Raw genomic sequence first — 22,355 nt, 5'->3', positions numbered from 1 at the left:
GTCAGCAGCTTGATTGGCATTTTGTTTCAATTTTTGAAGCTCTATAATTGCGTAAGTTAGAGAGTATAAACATGGTGATGGACAATTTGCTTGGTGATACTTATGCATCCCATTCTACAACTTAATATCGCAGATAATTACCGTAGTGCGAGATTCTATATAAAAGCATACTACGATTACATCTAGATGCAGAAGATACTAGCGCCACCAAGTGGGTGATTTGAAAAAGTTCGTAGCGAAGGCTTGAGACAATAGGACACAAGTACTCTAATATATGAATCAGTTCTCAGTTCAATGAATAATTAAAAGTTTCTGTTCCTTGTATTTCCCCATGTGCATCAAAATTGATCCTGAAACAATGATAGTTTAATTAATGCCACTAATTCCCATCTATGAAAGTTAGGGATGGAAATCCATCCATATTTCGTGAATCTTATCATGCATTTTGAAACAAGATAGTGAGCTCTACATGGTATTAACATTGTAACTCTTTTTCCTCTTTTTTACAGGTAAGTGATGCTGAATGTTAGCAGGGAAGGCTCGATCTCTCTACAGAGGTAAAGTAATACAGAATGTTTTAAGAACTCTAGAACTGGTTTCTGTTAAGTAGTGAATGTCTCCATATGAAATTCTACAGTTCAGAGATACGGAGGTCATTAAGGTGGTAGTTTCAGTGAAGTTTTTCTGCTGATATAGTATCCAGAGGTCTCACATAAACGTTAAATATTGGGTGGCCATTCTGATTTCTGTGTATAACTTTTTTCTTCGTCATTTTGAGAATGGAGAACCAGTATCTTTTAGTACGAGAATTTTGATACACAAATGAAAAAACTGTATCGTGTTTTCAAGGTCAAACAATTACAAAATAATTATATTTTTCGCTAGAGTCCTTGGTTTTTCGTCTTAAAGATATCGTAATCCAACCCAGTGATAAACATGGATAAAAATGTCCATATGAGTCTACTCCCTCCATAGATATTGTCACCTCCAACCCCATCCTATTCAAGTGAAGTTACTTAGTTACTGTGTGAAATGAGACAGAAATGCTATCAGTTTTAGTACAAGCAGCATATAAATAAGTCGTCTGAATTAGACTCTCTTTATTTAGGGAAATTGGAAAGATTTGGATAAAATCTATAAATTCGACCCTTACCAATTTCCCATTACTTTTGTGCCACCCTGTACTTAAGAGGAAGTGCGTGTAAACGTTCCACATCTTCCCCCCAAAAAAACAACTGTGACGAAAAAATTAAGTAATTTTATTGATTCCTTGACTTCGAAAACAATTAATTTGATAATACATCGATAGCGTAAAATCAGGCGAGGCCAGCCCGGCTCGGTAGCTCAGTGGTTAGAGCAATGGCACACACGGTGTGCCAGAGACCCGGGTTCGAGTCCTGGTCGAGCATGCATTTTTCGCTGAAAAATGTCTACGTAAATATTTTTTTTCATTTGCTGATAATAATACACTAGTCCGCCATTTTCAAAATGGCGAATTAAAAAAGCCATATTGGTCAACCCACAATTTTATGCTAATAGACTTCAAGACACCATATCAGCACAGAAAATCGTTGGAACTTATTTTCACGGGACGGGGTTATATCAACCGGGGGAAGCAGACGGCTTTTGCGGTAACTGGGGCGACACTAGAACTGCAGTGGCAGGCGGACGAAACTCGAATTCCAGGATTTGCGAGAATCTCGGAACTTGTGTGAATATCGGGAATTATGAGAATCTCGGAGAGCCTACGCGTTACCGACGCACCGAGTTTTGAATTTAACTCGCAACGTCTTTATATCGTCGATCCTGCAGTGAGTTTTTTTTATATAGTGTTTGCCGATTTTCCTCGAGTTTGTTTGTTCTTTGGTGGATTTGTATCTTTCAAACATGTTACGTAATGCAGCTAGAAGTCGAGAGTTCTCAACGTTTAAAATTTCCGAAGATCTGGCGAGGTATGTACGATAAAAATTTATATATTTTTTCTATGTAGAATTAGTTTTCAGAAATTTATCTAACTCTGAAAGTTATTTTTACAACTATGCCTGATACCATTGAACGTACAGTAAAAATAATATTTATTTTGCCTAATTTCATGTTCACCTCGTGCTTGGACGTGTACTAGCTCGAAACAGCCTTTCTTTCTAGTAAAAGTCGAATCTTGCAACAAAATTGAGGGTGGGCTTATGTTTCCGTTATTGTCTAAAAAGAAAGCTGTGTGTACAGTTACGGCACGATGTCATTTTTGAATAAATGCCAAGTATTTCGTCTGTTTTGTCCATAATTGCACCACGTAAAAAAATACAAAAAAAACTGCCTTGTATATTTCCTCTATCATCGAAAGTTGCATATATTGGCTAATTTTAAATTCTACCATGTATACTTTAGTAAAGTGTTACCTATACTTGTGTTTAGTCAAGGCTTGCATGAGATGGTGATAATGAAATTGGTTGTGTGATGCTTTCTGCAAATTATCTTCACACATCTCTCTCTACTTTTGTGCCCAGCTTGCAATGTTGGCTTATGATGCAAGGAGGAACAACTTCCTCATTTTTCAACAAAAATGGAGAGGAAAGATGTTTGTGGGCAAACATATGTATGGTAATCTGGGAGAATTGTTTTATGTCTTTGTAATTAAATTAATTATTATTTGTGCTATGTGCTTGTCTTTTTAAACTTCAAAACTAATAAACATTTGTTCTTATTTTCAGATTTGCAACTGGTTAGCAACAATCAAAATGGAGGATGCAATATCTGCTTCCCTGCTTTTACTCTGAAGTGGCACTTCACAACTGTTCCCAGTTTAGATGCAGCAGTTCAGTTTGAGCCACAACCAAAATATCTCAAGACAAGTGATTTATGTACTAATGACATTCCCCTGACAATGTTTAAAGGAAATCTCAAACTAATGCACATGTGTGATGTCCTGCTTGGCACAATGGAGCGCAGCGGTATATAACCGCAGTGAAACTGTTCCGAAATAAATCTTGCAAGATCCCTATGTACTTACTTGCTTAACAAAGATGAAGATTTAAGTGAATAGAAAAAATATAAATGTCAGTATCAACATTATTAACGCTTAGTGAAAATATGTTTCGGAAAAAAATAATTTCAGTGATTTGATCAGTTTATGGTGAGACAGTGGCAGTGAGAAAACACTAGTGTATTATATTTCTAGTTTTATGCCATACCCCAGTTTTTGTCTAATGCTGCTAAATAATATGAACGTGGGGGGGGGGGGGGATATGTCCTACAGGTAAGTTATGTGAAAACATTCCAGGCAGAAAGATCAGTGAAGTCATTTTTTTGTCCCCAGTGAAAATATGTAGTTTTCCCAGGTTGTGTAAATGATGTGCTAATGGTGTATGATGTTTACCCAGCATTATGAGGACAATCTGTTTCTACTTAAAATCAATAATTTTGAGCATTTGTCTCTGAAAGCCAGTTGGTAGGCCTTGTTTTTCGAAGGACTGTTTTAGTTTACGGAGTGACTATTTTCACCAGGTGGTGAAGATAGCTTTTGAGCTATTTTCACCAGATTTTAAGCTGCATGTCAGGGTGTCTACCAAAATAACAAATGTAACATTTTTGACCTTTTTTCCCTTTTTCTTAGCGTGTATTTAATCACCCCCTACTTAGGTATGGTTGGAAATTAAGAAAAATAGATATTTTTATTCAATGAAAAACTTCTACCACAAGGCTGGTTAAGATAAATACTGAAGCTATACTTTAAAAAGAGATTTAGACTTGCTTTAATTATTAATGCTTCAGACTTCATCCTGGATGGGGAATGGCCACATTACTTTAAAATATTTTTACAAACCTTACGCATGCAACAATGCAATTCTTAACAAACAAATTGAAATTAACCACAACTCAAGGCAATTTTAGATTTCCAATTTTATCATAAAACCAGTAGAGGTATACCTACCTATAACAATGTAAATTCACTGTAGTGTAAAAAAATAGCAAAAATTCTTGACCACATGCATAATTTCTTGACTGGTAAGACATATGCATGTGCATCATCTACAATCTGGCTTGGCCTGCTAAATGGATGTGTGTATTCTTTAATTACTGATGTGTATGAAGCTTACATCAGTGTGCATTTGCTTTCATTGTTAGGTTAGGCAGATCAGGTATATGGCTATATTACTTCTGTAAATACTTACCAATGCCTGACCATGTAATTTCTGGTCTTGAGCACTTTATACTTACTATTCTCTCTACCTGGTGACGCACCCATTTTTAATTTAAAATAACTTCTTAGGAGTAAGTTCAGCAACACTGCCAATGAATGTAATAAAATACAATGTCATGGTATGATTCAGGTAATTACTTTTGCTGGTGCAAATAGACACATGTGCTGTTCCTCAGCACCGGGTGAAAATAGCCCTACATGCTATTCTCACCACCTGGTGAAAATAGTCACGGCCTTTAGTTATGTGTGTTTTTGTGCATGAGCATATATATGCAGTTTGGTCTGGTTTCAAATACCTTTCATGAAAATATTTTATCTAGTTTGTTTTTAAGTTAATTTCTCTCATGAAAAAAGTTAGCATGCAATGTTCATTGGAAATTATCCATTGTCTGGTGCTTTTACCTATGCTTATTCAACAGGCATGTTTCCAACAGAGAACCTCTTCTTTTGTCTTTAGTCACTGGTTCTTATTTTAATTGCTGAAATCCTGTTTTTCATATTTACCTTAATGGTGACATATTAGCAGTAATTATTTTAAATTGAATGGAATTTTTTAAATTCAAAACTTGTAGCAAAAATTGCAGTACAAGCATATCTACAAGTTATAATTTAATATCAAGGGCCTATTTTTCTCAAGGGATGCTTATAAGGTCCTGTGTTAAGCAGTGTTTTGTGTGAATTATAACAGCTATGAGTTTCCTTATTTTAAAAATAAAATTGAACCGTTACATTAACATGTCTCTTTTTGCCCCCAGAAGAAATAAGTTCTTTATGGATGGATATTGCAGCTCAATGCCAAAAGCACGAAAGTACTAAATCTTACTTTTGAGATGAAAGCATTTTAGTCAATATCCCAGATTATTAATAACTTTTGCATTTGATTAAATGTTATCATTGGGAAAGTATGCATCCACTTATGACTGTTTATTACACCATGTAAATGTATCAACAAATATTGATGAGCAACTGCACTATGTTAAATAGTCAAAATTTGCACACTCATGGTTTTGGCATTTGAAGGACAATATGTCTTGCATGTTGCAATATGTTCTGCATGAGGTTAATATATGTGATATAAGCGATTTGTTGATTTTAAGTTGATATGATCGTAGGATGGAAAGAAAAATGTGCAATGCACTTTGCTTCTTATGTTTTGTTCTTTGGCATTGTAGTTTGCATTTATGGAATTTTGTTATCACCCCCACTCACGACCAGATCAAGAAAGTGTGGGGCGTTACCCCCACACCCCCTATATGCCTTCATGGCGTGGTGCTATGCACAGGGGAACACTTTACTTTTTTTTTTTTTTTTTACTTTTTATAACTACCCCATAAATAACCACAATTTCTAAAAGTCTGATGTAGTGATAGCAGTTTTGGTCAACTGAATAGAAATTGTTATTCATTTCAAACCAATTGTATAGCATAGAATGTGATAATTGAGAATCAGAGTGGAACCATGATTAATATAATGGCAAAGTACCTAGGTATGCATATTTTCTCTTTCTATCCTTCAGCATCAAATATAAAATATATATGCAGACTTGGAATTATTTAGGTAGGAATTGTTATTTTTGCTTTGTTGCATTACTGAAGGTCTGTCAGCAAATTAGTTTTCAAAAATTTCTCTTCTTTCAAAAACCTCATTCCAAATTGTGAGAAAATATTTACAATTCCTGCTCGGAAATTCAAGTTCCATCTTTCTGTGGTTTGTTTTCAGTGAAACAGATGAGGGGGAGAAATTTTTGAATAGTACTTTACTGGCATGTACAGTGGGATCCGTGAGTATTACTGTGCAAGTTGTCCATCACCACGTTCGTGCAATTTATTTGACCCAATAAGAGCTTCAAGAATTAAAAGAAAACTCAAAACAAGCTGTTGACAACTTCTGCACCAGCATACAGAAAAATCCATCGCTTAAAAACACATAGGATATAAGGGAAAAAATTAGTGAAAATAGTCATGGACAATTTGCACGGTAATACTCATGGATTCCACTATACTAAAGGCCCAGTGCACTTTTTTCACAGCAACATATTTCAAGTGAATCTTAAGGAGCTGCCGTGAGAGAACACCTTAGTGATCAGCATCTATGGTAAAAAAAATAGTTTGCAAATATATTCAATTCATGCCATAATGTTTGCTGTGAATAAACTGTAGAGGTGAGTAACATGAAATATCTGTATGAATTCTGTTTTGAAACTGCTACCAAGTATGATCGCAAGTGCAGTTTCTCATGCCATGACCTTTCTCATTTTGTGCAAATAAAATTTAACATTTCCAGAAGTACTGCATTGATTTTTGCAAGTGCAGTTGGATGTTCATGTAATTACGGGTATCAGTAGACAAGGGACGTAACTTAGTTCTCAATAAAATAGAGGTTAGAGTTTTTTTTTTTTAAAAAAAAGGATTGAAACATATCTTGCTTTACAAACTTTTCATTTCCCCCACATTTTATTTGTGAGTGTTTTCATCAAATGCAGTGCTTTGCTGTTATAAGCATGTTTCACCTACGTCACAAACTATTGCATTGTGGCTTTGAGAAGCTATTATGGAGGCCAAATCTTGTAAACACATGAAATTCAAGCAAGTAGGCTGGAGATTTGAACCTTGTTTATGATGTACTTGGTGCAATATTCACATTATTGAATCCTGAATTCAATGTACTTCTGCCATTATAGTAATTATTATTCATTATATATAATGTTCAAACAGAAGTTCACAATTTTTCCTTGCACATGGCACAAAATTGGCCATGAGCATGGTGACTGTGCATATCCTGACATCACATGAAACCCACCTGTTGAATCCTGTAATTTTTTCATGATAGATTCTGCTAGTTTTTGCAACTAGTATGATGAGAAATTGCATTCTGTTACGAACGTAATGCAATGGAGTCTCAAATGTTTTATTTTACAGTACAGTTCTGCAAACATACAATTATAGTCTGTACAGTTTGTTGTAGGTTTTATTTTTCTACCATGTGTTAGGAAGATACACATACAAAAATTCAAAACTACGAAATGCATACTCTTGGTTAGGGTTGCCAAATATCCTTTATTGTGTAATTTCGTGTTGTTCCTGTGAAAAAGTATGGTAAAATTTAAGTATCCCCGAAACATATTTCTTCAATTTTACAGGAGAAAGTACTTACCGAACTGACTTTCTGTACATTTTTTAAAGTTCATGGAAGTGTTTTTTCCCATTGTTTAATTTATTTCACCGGTAAATCATGTATTTTTGAAGATTAATGTGTCTCCAATGCACGAAAGCTGTTGCCTCTATGTCCTTCCACTACGTGAATCAAATGTTGCGTGCGTTCGATGATGTAACCCCCGGTCAGTGTTTCCAACCACACCATTGTTCTCCAAGAACATGACAATTTTAACTATGTTTGCCTAACCTAACCTTGCCGTGTATGTTTTGTGGGGCTATTTATGAATGTTTTTAATAATTTTGAAGATGACAATTTTAACTATTTGCCTAACCTAACATTGCCGTGCATGGTTCGTGGAGCTATTTATGAATGTTTTTAACAATTTTGAAGACAATTTTAACTGTGTGCCTAACCTAACCTTGCCGTGCATGGTCCGTGGGGATTTCGAACCTCGAAAAAAATACAAAATCAGTAACACGAAATTAGGTATTTTTCGATGAAGGTTGCAACACTGCATAACCACTGATCATCGACAACGCTAGTCAAGATTTCTCCGCCATATTGCGTGCAACGCAAGCGGAAACGAACAAACATGAATTACTCGATATGTCGAAAATTGAGATTGCGTGAAAAAAAACAACTAAATGGCACCTTCAAGAATCCTTAGGAATGCAGAATACGTAAGTACCAATGTGAAAAATAAAGGAATATTAGACGTTTCGGGGATACTTAACATTTAATAAAATTATATATTATTTCAATGTAATGTGAATTTGAATGTATGAAATATATTACCTGTGTGTTAGTGTAACTGGTTTTTATGTACCTGTTCAGTGTGCCCTGTATTGGCAAAAAGGGAAATATGGCAACTCTTACCATGGTGTATGTGGAAGTATTTTTTTCGTCTAGAATGTTTCTCGTGCGGAAAAACAAAATCTGATATGCATTATGAACAGAATTTTTCGGAGAAATTGAGCTATTTGTTTTTGCCTTAAAATGTAGCTACTTTAGGAATTCATTGAAAACAAAAGATTATTCTTATTACTTTTCACGACATTCTAATTAGTTAATAAAAATTAATTCATTTGTGCAAAATATAAAATGTTGGCATATTCCTTTGAACGAAACGGAAAAGGAAACTCAAAGCAGACGAACGGCGGTTCCGAAAGCAAACGAACGGTGGTTCCGAGAATGCTGTGCGTTGTCATGGTAACGGCATGACGAAAGCATGTGACGTCACGCTCCCGGCGATACTAGCGCTGCGGCGACAGGCGGAAGAAGTACGCTAGCAGACGACAAATGATTTCCACGGGAGGTATAGGAACATTCCCATCTGTAAAACCTATTTCTAATCTGTGGGGTTATATGGTGGAGACAGAACTCTATGGCTACGAACATATACGAAGATTCCCGAACAGAAAAGCGAACAGGTTCATTTGTATTTCACCTTGCTTCAGTTTTAATGGTCCTGAAGAACCTCGTAGATCTTAATACATACCTCAGAAACGGGGAAGTAACAAACTTACAAAGCAACGAACACTATGACATGGCAGTGGCGACAAAATGCATGTTCGTAGTAGATTGAGTAAGCAGCTTTTATCGTCACGACGTTATCCTATTTCGTCAACCGCCAGGCATTTGTGATTTATCAAGCAAGGAAAGTAACGCGTGCAGAAGTGAGCATTTTATGGTAACAGAGAGATAAGTGCAAGGGCAAAAGGAAGCCGGAATAATTGACGTCATCTGTTAGGCGTAACTTTTCGTCTTTGCAGTGCGTGCCGCTGTTTTCACACCTCATGGAGTTTTACCACAGTGCTCAAGAAAGCCACAATTGCATTTTTTAAAGGTGCTATGACGTCACAGAAGATATTTTAAGATAAGAATCTTCGCGATTAGTGGCAGAAAAGCGAAATATATAAACCAAATCAATCAATCAATTTAAGAGAAGTGTACGAGGGATTGTGTCATTGACATGTCCGTGAAGATTGACGGTTGTATTCCATTTTTGGTTAGAGTTTTCTCGAAAAAGGGCAAAACATTGCATATGCGGAAAGTAGAAACTGAATCCAAACTTTCCATTACGATAATTCTGGCAGTTTTCGTTGATCATGACATTTGTCTAAGAAACTGCGTTTTTAGTTAATTTCTATTTCTTCTTTCTTCACATGAAGCTGTTGCTTGTGATCTTGGTGATTTGTATCACTTAAAATGGTCACAGGTTGACGTTTGGTAAGATACATTTTTGTGATCAGTTGCTGTTTGTGATCTCAGTAATGTAGGCGATTCCTGTGTTTTGGCACTGTTGATGAGTTGTCATTTGAATCTGTGTCTGATAAACGGACAATACTGTATCGTAGACATGAATTTTCTTGATACGTTTTCGTTTATAATGTGTTAAAGAGAGAAGAACAAGAAATAACAGTTAAAACACAATATGATAGTGATTTGTGAATCAATGCACCGACATGATCAAAGTTGGGATTCTGATTTATGAATCGCAGTTGTTAAATCACATTTTATGGTTTGCCTACTTGTAACAACGACTTCCTACAAATGTTTTCCAAGGAGAAGATATAACATTTATAATATGTCAACATCTTGTCCATTGAACCACCAGGTCAACGCGTGAAACTACCAAGTTAAAATCACATCCTATTTCCGCAAATCGTTATGCTAGAAAAATGAGAAATTCTACATACATTTGCTCGCATAACGGACGGAAGTTCCACCGTAGATTTTCACAAGGGAGTCAGTCCATCGCAGGGTTGAAAACTCTACAGTAATTATCACATTTGTACGGTAATTTGAGTATATGTGCGATGTACTGACGTTCAGCAGCCATTTATCTACTGTTAAATGCGACATGTTACAGTGACATGCGTACACACATACGCAAACATTGAAGACATTGGTTCCGTTCGAGAGCTCTGTCGTGATATCGTATGCAGATTTGGCAGCTAATGTGCGTAATGTGTGCGTGTACGCGTCACACGTGCGTTTCCGTTTCCGTTTGCGTGCCGGAAGCCGTAGGTAACATCAAGCCTGGCTGTGAGACGTTCACCTTTTTAAGGGCTTGGTTGTTGTTTTGGCGGTCAGAGTTCGATTCCACAAGAATTTCGTGACTGTTGTTCTTTGTATAACACTCACAATTTTATTGTAATGGTAAAAAAAATCGTTTGATAAGAAGAAGAATATGTCATTACCGCTGTGACTGTTATAACACGAACAAGAACCACAGATTCGATACAAGGAGAAATTATTTTATTCATTACTCATTCTTAGCGACTTTGCTTCTAAAATCAGACTGTTTCCGCCAGGTTTATTTAAAATACTTAATATTTGACGTATTTATACATTTAACTGGAATTTATAACTGATATAAACAAAATGCTGTTCTTTTATCGCTCACAAAATTTAGGCCTTGTGCGGTCTTGAAGTCGTGGACTGGAAGTGAAAGTCTTTCGACTGCAGCGCCAAATACGATCAGTAGATAAAACTCTGGAATGTTGTTTTCCCCGCGTTTTAAACACTTGTTTTTCACCACAGAAATCACATAGCATTTTCAAATGTTATAATACATACATTTCCACACATTAGAAAAACTTCAACAACTTGCTGGCCTATAATATATATTTAGACTTTGTTGCTGACTTTCTACCTCCGTGATTTCAGACAAATGAACAACGAGTGCAGAAATCACGTGATCAAGTCTGCAACGACCCGTGCTACGAGCTGTGGTCTCGATTGCTTGTGTACGTCACTTCTGTCAAGACCATACTTCAAGTCTGTACTTTGTACCTTTCGGTCACAGCGTCTGCCTTTCCCATCTATTTAATGTAATTTTTTTATGCATGTTATTCGAGGCCCGAGACGGACGCTCAACAGCCCTTGCCACACCAATGGTCAGAACTGTCGCCTAGGATGCATTTTCCATGGTGCTGACGTTGGTATTTGAGTGATTTTCTGAAGTTATGTAAAACATTGAAATATTTGTGTCATATACAGTTGAATGGCGATATATCTATGTGTTCTATTTCCAATACCGTCCACGTGCTGGTTGGTAGGTAACTTTGTGATCCCAAGTCGATTGATTTCTGCGTACCCATTTTGGCACGGCAAGTTTTGAAGTGTGTCCTCCTCGTCTTGTACTTCTTCCGAAACAGAACAGGGACCTACTTTCCGAAATTATGGAATTCAGCAAAGTTTTCTTTGGAGAGAGAAAGGGGGGAGGAGTGATGGTAAGTAATGGTTTTCCCAATCCATAGCACAGTCCCCTACCCGTTCTGTACTTTTCGTGAGGCGCCAGTGGCGTTCGTGCGTGTTGGCAAGGTACCGGGACACGACACACTTTCCGTGAGGGATTTTTCGCGTTCCTTTGCCTCAGCACCAAGTAGCAAGCTGGCTGCAACCGAAGGTGGGGGGTCCCCTATTCACGCCAACGTGGGGCACGTGCCCTACTCTTCCAGAAGGTTGTGACGAAAAATGCTCCGCCCCATTTTTTCCCGGAAGGATTCCAAAAACAAAGGAAGACAATCATTGTTTTCCGCATTGTAGACATATTACAATTCTTTCACTTTCAGAAGGCAGAATAATAATAATGTTCAAATTATAATAATTTTATTAAAATTATTGTAACTTAAATTAAAATATTAAGATATTTATATTAATTAATATTTATTGTTGTTATTACATGAATAGGTAAAAAGACTGTATAAGAATAGTGAGAATAATAAGAATATAAGATAACATATTCATTATATAGCTTACGTGTAGTAAAGAACGCCAAAATTTGAATAAAAACACTATCCTAGCAAGGAAAATAGATAAAGAATGAATATTTATTCAATAACAAGAAAATAGACTGTCAAATCCTGTTGACGAAAAGTGAAGTCCTTGATTAATATTTTGCACATATTCATTAGTAGTCTTAATAAATTTGCTTCGGCATTGTCCTTCAACGCCATATTATCCCAATATAATCCTTGGCTTCTAATAAGTTTCACGGACATAAATAACCATCAAATACGTCCTTGGTCGCAGGGAACAAGATAAAATATGACGTAAACGCAGTGCAATAATACAGACCGCATTGCATGTCGTACAAAAATGGTGTGTAAAGAAACTACAATTTCTGCGGTACTAAGTGACGCGAGTGTACATGCGACCGTAAATACAGGGAGGTTATTTCAGTCGTTCACCGCCAGCGTGACGGCCGTTCGGCGGGCTCTTCATGCAACAGGTCCCGGCAAATTGCGTTCAGGAAGTCCGTAACAGAAACCGCTTGTTTTGTAATGTTTCCACTTTTCACAATTACAGTTACAATTACAATTGAAATAAGCACGTACCTTGTCGCACGGATGCAGGAAAAGGTGTCCTCCCAAATACAAATATTTCTGGCACCTTATTTCTGACATCTAATCTTAGATTAGTCATCGCTACTTTATCCTCAGTTGACAGAAAGGGAAGACAGCATCCCGGCGCATAAAGCAAACCGAAAGCGTAAAATTATATTTAAAAGTAATAATAATGATGATCACTAACCTCCTGTGTTATAAGAGATGTTGAAAATGACTTCCTTCAACAGCAATACAACACGTTTCTTAGGTTCAAGAGATCCTGTCTATCGTAATCCCTGACCACTTTTCAGCAAGAATTCGTTTTCACGTAATTATCGTACATAAAAACTCTATGTTCAAGACTATATTTGTTTAACGACATAAGTAATGAATGAATAACAATTAACACACAATAAAGCACTGGCCACGAGTAAGCACATTACAATAACACAGTATAAGCAACACGCGTACTGATAAATGAACAGAAGTGAACATGAACGTACACTGACGTCTGGTAGCCGACAGTGTTGCTAACCATTTTTCGGCAATGTCCCTACAGACGTAGTCAAAATGTCCCTACAACTGACCAAATGTCCCTACGCCAAGTAAAGTGACTAAAAAAAAAAAACACCTCATGAGCATGCAAACAGAAGATAAAATATACACATTTACTTACCAAATCTTTCTGCTCGGTGCTTCCACAATTAATGAAGGAGCGAATTTACAATACAGGACCTCCCCCCGATTTTTTGTAATATTTCGCATACTCACTAATTGAGGCCTCCTAATCACGAATTTGAAGTTAAAATTTGGGGGGTCACGTGTAGAAATTGCAAAATAAGTGACATTGAGTGGTCCGCGATCGGCACGATTGCTTATTATTTAGCGGAAGATTTTGTGTTTCCAATACTTAAAAAACGAAATATACATTCCTGATATTACTACGACCCCAAATTTTAACTATGTTTGCCTATCCTAACCTAACCTAACCGTACCTGAATGGTTCGTGGGGCTATCCGTCAATGGTTTGTTGGGCTACCCGTGCATGTTTTTTTCGAGCCCAAATTTTAACTATGTTTGCCTAACCTAACTTAACCTAAACTTACCGAGAATGGTCAGTGGGGCTATTCCTGAATGGTTTTGCGGTAATTGTGATTACGAACCGATAAAAAATATTATTTTCGTAGCACTTTAACGGCAAACGTTCATCATCGAAGACGCCATTTTCGTATCCTGCAATTTTATGATTGATGTACTGTTGCCAAATTTACCTGTAATCAAATCAGTTCTTCTACATCGTGATTGTCGCTGTCACATGTAAGCACGTTCTTTGGGCAATATACTGAAATCCATAAGTTTATTAATTAGCCCACAGCCATCCTCCTGCACACTCCACCTAACAATCTGTACAACATTAACAACTTTTTTACTGTTCTCTTCCGCCATTCTTACACGATCCATGCTCTCCAAGTATGAAATCAACAGTGTGGCAACGCTGTAGACAGCGTAACTAATTTTAATTTGTTCATATCAACAAATATGGCTACCATACTTGTATACGGAGAATCATTGCGAGAATTGAAAAGCTTATTTTACAACTTCTACACGTTAATGAACATTTTTTCCCCCTCACCCCAACATGTTAACTTGAGATAAATAATCACGAATAATTATTTCGTGAGTATAAGACGTAGCATAGAAATTACAGAAGGGTCCGGTATTGTAAATTCTTGCCTTAATGAATAATAGGGTTGTGCTGGACAGAATTTTTTGGGTCGGGACGGGATCGGGACGGTAATTTTTTTAAATCCCGACATTCGGGACTGAAAAATTTGCAATTTCCCGACCAAGTCGGAAAATTTTCTGGACGGGAAATGTTCGAAATTTCCCGAAGCACTGGAAATCTCGAATTTTACAAGTCATTTTCACTTTAAGTGATTGTTTTTGCATTTCTAGAATAAAAACTTACAACTTTCGATAAGTTCCAGAAACTTACAAGGCAGAAAACGTCGAGAATTAACGACTTTTTAAAGTAAAGAATCCAGCACACCCCTAATGAATAACGTTGAGTCGTTTACTGTTGATTATGTTATTTGAAGTCATACATGCTGCTGCTGTGAAGAGATAGATGTTGGTTGGTGATGCTGTATTTCCTGCATTCTTTAACAATTTTGGTCCCATTTTATTTCCCTTTTTTGTTTTTGTATCACTTAACATTGAAAATATTCTTTCCGTTTCCGCGTTAGAATGCGGCAATGTTAGCACTATTTTCGCGAGAGTGGAAATGTTTTCAAAAAGGAACTTGCCTTGAAAGTTTTTGGTAACCGATAACATGTTCCAAAATTCTGATGGAGATCTGTTAGTTAGTTCTTTTTTCTCCTCCTCGCTAAAGTATCCAGATAAACTAATTCATAAAATGTAATTTACCAAGATTGAAAAAAGTACCTACGTTTTCCCTCATTTGGCAAAATCTGTCCCTACGTTCCTACGCGGGCGAAATTTAGTGAAAAGTCCCTATGCGTAGGGACATGTCCCTACGGTTGGCATCACTGCCGACACGTGCAGTATGAAGCGCCCTCTCGCGGCTGACAACTCACCCAACCCCCGATAAGCTGCAGGCGCTGTCGCGACAACTGAGAATAAAGTAGCGATGACTAATCTAAGATTAGATATATGTCAGAAATAAGGTGCCAGAAATATTTGTATTTGGGAGGACACCTTTTCCTGCATCCGTGCGACAAGGTACGTGCTTATTTCAATTGTAATTGTAACTGTAATTGTGAAAAGTGGAAACATTACAAAACAAGCGGTTTCTGTTACGGACTTCCTGAACGCAATTTGCCGGGACCTGTTGCATGAAGAGTCCGCGGAACGGCCGTCACGCTGGCGGTGAACGACTGAAATAACCTCCCTGTACTTGGCAACACTGCATCCAACTTACACATTTTTGTGAAAATGCGGCTTGATTTTCGTGCATGCAGAACAGCGGGCAGCAAGGTTGAGACAGTGAGTTAAATGTTAAGAAAAAGAAGAAGAAGAAAAAAGCGGGCTTTTATCTCACAGAAAGGCCATGCTCCCAGCTTGTCGACCTTTGTGCCAATCAATGTCGGGAGAAAAAACAAATGCTGATTGGAGGATTATCGTGTCGGCTTTACAGGATACCACGTTCCACTTTGTACAGGGACAGATAAGCCCAAGAGCCTTGATAAAGAACATCCACAAATTACTCCGCAATCCACAAGCGATAGACTCGTTCTCGTGTTGCTTAGTTTCACGTTATGTAGTGTGTGCTCTTGCTTTCTATGTTGCACGAGAGCGTACAGTGGGATCCACAAGTATTACCAAGCAAATTGTCCATCACCACGTATACTCCCTTTGTTTTATGCAATGAGAGCTTCAAAAACTGACAAAAAACACCAAACAATCTGCTTACAATATGTAAAAATACAGTCTTTAAAAATACCTAGAAAGAAGATGAAAACAAACGAAAATAGTTATGGACAATTTCCTGAGCAATACTTATGGATCCCACTGTACAATATGGACAAAATGTATTATTTTATCATATTTACATAATACTTTCCAAACATGTATATTTGTTTCACTGTTAAGATTTTCCGAATAGAATTATAATAATAATAATAATAATATAATCAAAATGTCCATCAGCTCTTCATTGATTTAAAAAAAGCATATGATTCGGTCAAAAGATATAAATTATATAATATATTAGTCGAATTTGGAATACCTAAGAAGCTTGTTAGTATGGTAAAAGTATGCACCAGTGAAACAGAAAGTAAAATTCGTGTGGGTATTAATGTGTCTGACAAATTTACAATTCATGATGCGTTAAAACAAGGAGATGCATTATCTCCATTGCTCTTTAATTTTGCCTTAGAATATGCTGTTAGGAAGGTAAAAGAAACTAAGGAAGGAGTAAAATTAAATGGTGTGACTCAGTTGTTAGCATATCATATGCAGATGATGTAGACTTATTAGGGGATGATATAATTACAACAATTAAGAATAATGATAAAATATTTTTCAAAGCTGCTAAAGAGATAGGTTTGGAAGTTAACAAAGAGAAAACTAAATATATGCTTACAGGCAGAAACCAAGTGTTACGTAATAATCAAAATCTAATTATTGATAACAACTCTTTTTGAAGCAGTTTCCAAATTCAAATACTTAGGAGTAATATTAACACGTGAAAATTATATTAAAGAGGAAATAAAAAGTAGGCTTAATTCAGGAAATGCATGTTACTTCTCTCTTCATAAACTTTTGTCTTCTCGTTTAATATCTAAGAAACTAAAAGTTAAAATATACAAAACAGTAATTTTGCCTGTAGTATTATATGGGTGTGAAATTTGGTCCCTTACATTGAAAGAGGAACATAAATTGAGAGTATTTGAAAATCAGAACCGTAGGAAAATATTTGGACCTAAAAGGGATGAGGAGACAGGTGAGTGGAGAAGGTTACATAATTTAGAACCACATACTTTGTATTCATGTCCAGATATTATTAGAATAATTAAATCAAGAAGACTTAGGTGGGCAGGCCATGTGGCACGAATGGGAGAGGAAAGAGGAGTTTACAGGATTCTTGTTGGGAGACCTGATGGTAAGGGACCTGTAGGAAAGCCAAGACGAAGATTAGAGGGACAACGTTGAGATAAACCTAAAGGAAATCGGTAGGGATGGAAAAGACTATATACATGCTCAAGGTAGGGACAGATGGAAGGCCTGTGTTGCTGCAGTCATGAGCCTACGGGTTTAAGAAGGCGAGAGAGTTAGTTAGTCAATTAATGTGTCATTACTAGAACACAAAATATTCTATTTAGGTACATTTATTGAAAGTTGTAGAAGTTTGAGATGTGTAAGTATGAACAAGCAAATTGTCCATCACCATGTTTCTTAATACTTCCAAGAATTGAAACAAGACGTCATAAAAGTTGCCGACAACCTTTGCACTGTCATACGTAAAATTCCATTCCTTAAAATCACAGGGAAGTTAATGAAAATAGGTCAAATTGCCGAACAATACTTGTGCACCCCACTGTACAATTGCCACTTTGCAACCATAAAATTGCCAACACTTATCAGTAACACTGAATATTGTTGATAAAAATGAATTTTCTTTACCTGGTCTTCTTTGGAAGTGTATGTGGGAAAGAAAATGCAGTAAGGGGGAACTGTCTCTCTTGTGCATTGCACCGTGCCATGAAGGCACACAGTGTGTAACTAAGCTCCACATATTCACGGTCTCGGCCATACTGGAGGCGATGTGTTCACCACCACGCTCTGGCCACTTTTACCCTCCATGGTTGCCCTCAGACCTGAGATAATCCAACTTGGGCAATCACATGCTATCGACTGCACAACCTCCACTCTAGTAATAATAATAATAATAGTTTGTTTCAAGTGCTGAGCATAGTATAAAACATAATACAGCACTAAGTAAAAAGTACAAAATTGCACAAATAAAATACATAAAATGTAGAATAATATAGTGAAAACAACAAACTTACATTTCAAATAAGATTTCGGCAAGATCTTCTACTATACCTGTAATAGTAATAATTGTTTATTGTTACTTCATCCTAAACACATTAATGGTCAGATACACTACTATGGCGAATTTGCTGAAATACGGAAATTGTGTCTAGTGCTGTCTTTGGGAACCTTCTAAGCATAGCACTCATGAAATAGTCACTATCAAACAGAGGCGTCTCCAGAACGCATGCTGCGCATGCGTCAATTGCGGGAAAAAGGACAGCTTGCTCTGCGACTACATTAATGAGCATTTCTACATTCTAATTTCTTCATATAGCAGAAGTATTTATTTTACACGAGAGCGCTCAACTAAGTTTATATTACATTTCTTAATCTGAAGTGAAAGAAAGTAATAATTCTTTTCCCACAATTGACGCATGCGTCTCTTCAGATCCAAGAAATGTAATATAATCTTAATCTTAGTTGAGCGCTCTCGTGTAAAATAAATACTTCTCCTATATGAATAAATTAGAATGTAGAAATGATCATGAATGTCGTCGCAGAGCAAGCTGTCCCTTTTCCCACAATTGACGGACGCATGCGTTCAGGATATCAAAGTTTGATGATATCATATTATGTAGAAATATGTTTGTAATTTAAGAGATTCCTCATATTTAAATGTTAGGGGAAAGTGGGGGAATCGTGCGCGGCGGGGAATCGTGCGCACCACGTTTCCGAAGGTACGAGCCAGAGAATGAGCTTTCGATTCATGCTATAACCTAGCGGGCGTCTCAGGAAATACTACTACATTGGGCTTTTCGCGCCAGTTGTATTGTGTTGTGTGTAGCGAGTGGATGTTTGTTTTTGTGTCCATTGTTGTTATTTTGCTGTTGACGAAAATAAGGAGGTATGTCTTAAATTTTTACTCTAGTGTTTTGAACTATGCTTGTTTCGATAGTGCATGATCATGTCTATACACGTGTCTACTTGTTACGAGATTAACGTTTTTATATTTTTTCTAGAAAGTAAATTTTTTGTAAGGTTGGTGTGGGGCAATGGTGCGCTTCCGAGAAAGGGTGCGCACGATTCCCCCGTATATGTAATTGAATGCGCACAATTTCCCCAAACGACATTAAAGGTGAAACAAGTAGTAATACCCAGGTTTTTATTTTGTTCACAGATGCCACGAAATTACAACAGAAAAACTGAGAAGAACTCCTACTCTCAGGGTAATCTGAAAAACGCTCTGGACGCTATCAAAAATGAAGGAAGAAAAATAAGGGAAGTTGGCAGATGGTTCAACATACCTGAGTCTACTTTACGGAAAAAGCTTGTAGAAAATAAAATCGTGATCTGCCTACTCCAACCCGGCTTGGAAGAAAATCAACGTTTTCTGTTGAAGTGGAAAGTGAATTGAAGGACTATGTTCTGACACTGGCAAAGTTATTCTACGGGTTAACTCCGAAAGAATTAAGACGCATAGCATTTAGATATGCAGAAGATCACGAAATTGTACATTCTTTCAATATGGAACAGGCTCTAGCAGGTAAAAACTGGCTGTACGGATTTTTAAAACGAAATCCCGATGTAACTCTACGACAACCCGAAGGAACAAGCTTAAATAGAATTACTGCATTCAATGAAGAAGAAACGAAGCTATTTTTCTCAAATCTTCAGAAAGTTATGGATGAATATAAATTTGAGCCAAGGCAAATCTACAACATGGATGAGACAGGAATAACGGTCGTCCCAAAGAAGTGCCCGAAGATTTACGCTGCGAAAGGTATGAAGAGGATTGGTGCTGCTACTTCAGCAGAAAAAGGGCGCACAATAATTGGTGTTTTTGCTGTCAACGCTGCTGGATCTTATATTCCTCCAATGCTGATTTATCCGCGGAAACGTATGACACCTCAATTACAAAGAAATGGTCCTATCGGGTGTTCTTACAAGTGTTCGAAAAATGGTTGGACAAACGCAGAATTGTTCACTGAGTGGCTAGTTCACTTCCAGAAATCTGCAAAACCCGCAGCAAGTGACCCAGTGCTGCTTATTTTAGATAACCATGCAAGCCATATTTCAATTGAGAGTTATGAATTCTGCAGGAATAACCACATTCATATGGTATCTCTGCCACCGCACACATCACACCGGTTGCAGCCGCTCGACGTAACATTTTTCAGTCCATTGAAAAATGCATTCTACAGGGAATATGATCTTTATTTAACTACAACTGGCCATGAGAGGGTGACAGAATATGATTTGGCTGAACTCCTAAATCATGCTTTCATAAAAGTTGCAACAATGGAGAAAGCTGTTTCAGGTTTCCGCTCTACAGGAATATTTCCCTTTAATCCCGACAAGTTTCAGGATCATGATTTTGCTCCTGTTCAGGACGTTACACTTGTTATCGCTGAAGATTCTTCCTCTCCTAAAGGTTTGAACAAATCATGTGGCATTCCGAACAGTGCAGATAGAGACTTAGTGGAAGAAAACAAAGATTCTTCCTCTCCTAAAAGTTCGAACAAATCATGTGGCATTCCGAACAGTGCAGATGAAGACTTAGTGGAAGAAATCATCCATCCAAATCCTGATAATAATGTGCCTTCAACATCTGCTGCAGGGACAAACTCTTTCCTTTCCTTTGTCCCAATGGGATTATGTCAAGGAAAAGGGAATGATACCAAATCTGTAAAGAATTCTCGGCGAGCAAAACAACATTCAGAAATTTTGACCAGTACGCCCATTAAACGCAAGTTAGAAGAGGCCCAAAAGAAGAAACAAGAAGGAAGTAAGAAGAAGTTGGACAAAATAACGCGACACCATAAACGTCCGTGTGGAATGAAAAGCATCAAGAAGAAGCTGATAAGGAAAAGGCAACTTTCAGAGTCGTCTGAGTCAGACACCGAGGATCAAGAAATTGTTTTTGATGACGATGAATTGGATGACGTAGACTTAGAAAGCGGACAAGGCAGTGCTTTGATTGTACAAGACACTAATGAACGTTGCGGAATTTGTGGTGATTTTGGGAAAGACGGTGAATTATGGTATCGATGTGTTTCTTGCTGTGAATGGAGCCATGCAGAGTGTACTGGTGTCGATACAGCCAACAATTACGTGTGTGATTTTTGTAATCGAAAATAACATCGTCTTCCCCATTAATTTTCTTTCAATTTTAAATATTGAAACAGCAATTCAATTGCCTTCTACAATTGTAAGGCAACCACTTTTAACACATTCAATTTATATGTTGTTAATCTGATATATAACTACATACATTTTTATTTGCTGAACTATTTATTAATGCGCACCATTGCCCTACCCTTGCGTATCATTACCCCATAGGTTGGGGAATTGTGCGCAAATGCAGGTTTGCATTACATGATGCATTACTCACGTACACACTGTTTTCTTTCAATTATAATTATTTCATTCAAAAGGAGAAAGAATGAAAAAGTATTAAGCTAAATTTCATATTTTCTCAAGCAAAACCTTTCCAAATATAATGAAAATTGCTTAGGTGCGCACAATTCCCCCACTTTCCCCTATATAACAATTTTGAGTTTTCTTATCGGAAGATATTTTCTGAATTGATTAAATTTTTCTGTATGGCATTTAGCTGCTGAGCTCATATACGATATATCACTACAATTTTCTAGTAATGGGCGTACAACCTGAAAGTTTAAAATCTGTTAATATAAGTACAATAAAAATATAAAACCTAGTAATAAGAATTAATTCTTGTGACTGGAATTACTTCTCTGGGAGCCCGTAGCACCATTATCGTGTAGGATCCAATGTTTATTTATCGTCCATGCTTCGAACTGCATTTCATTGAAAATCTTGAACTCATTTGACTAGACAATGGAAGTTTGATTCTGTTTTACCATCCAAAGTCTTAGCGAGATCTTCCGATTCAAATCCTATCGTGTTCAAAAGTTAAATTTAGTCCCCCAGCGTACGATCCGCCCCATTGTTCTCTTAAAATTGTTTTATATTCATGAGGTCTGCTTCTGTTGGTCTATTACGGGTCATTGTCTTCCCGGCATGCCTTTCACGGAAAACGAGGCTGAACGTTTTCGGTAAAAATGTTCCGAAGCAACAATAAATTCCTTTTGCAACGAAAACCAAACCGTTGTCTTTTGAAATGAGCTGCTGTGCACTTCGGGAAT

At 37.0% G+C, this 22,355-nt stretch overlaps 2 protein-coding genes across 3 annotated transcripts in view; both read left to right on the top strand.

Moving 5' to 3' along the window:
• LOC145978225 (uncharacterized) overlaps positions 1-22,355 on the top strand; it is a 323,131-nt gene that overhangs the window by 134,698 nt on the left and 166,078 nt on the right. The window lies entirely within an intron of this gene.
• On the top strand, positions 1,791-4,926 carry LOC145977967 (uncharacterized). The gene is made up of 2 exons (XM_083110311.1): positions 1,791-1,952; positions 2,709-4,926. The coding sequence occupies exons 1-2, from the start codon at positions 1,898-1,900 to the stop codon at positions 2,954-2,956; spliced, it is 303 nt and encodes a 100-aa protein (XP_082966437.1). The 5' UTR covers positions 1,791-1,897; the 3' UTR covers positions 2,957-4,926.

The sequence above is a fragment of the Lepisma saccharinum genome, chromosome 24 (assembly GCF_977018435.1).
Source record: "Lepisma saccharinum chromosome 24, izLepSacc3.1, whole genome shotgun sequence".
Classification (NCBI taxonomy): domain Eukaryota; kingdom Metazoa; phylum Arthropoda; class Insecta; order Zygentoma; family Lepismatidae; genus Lepisma; species Lepisma saccharinum.
Note: the sequence above shows the minus strand (reverse complement) of the source record. Positions and strands in the feature narration are given on the sequence as shown.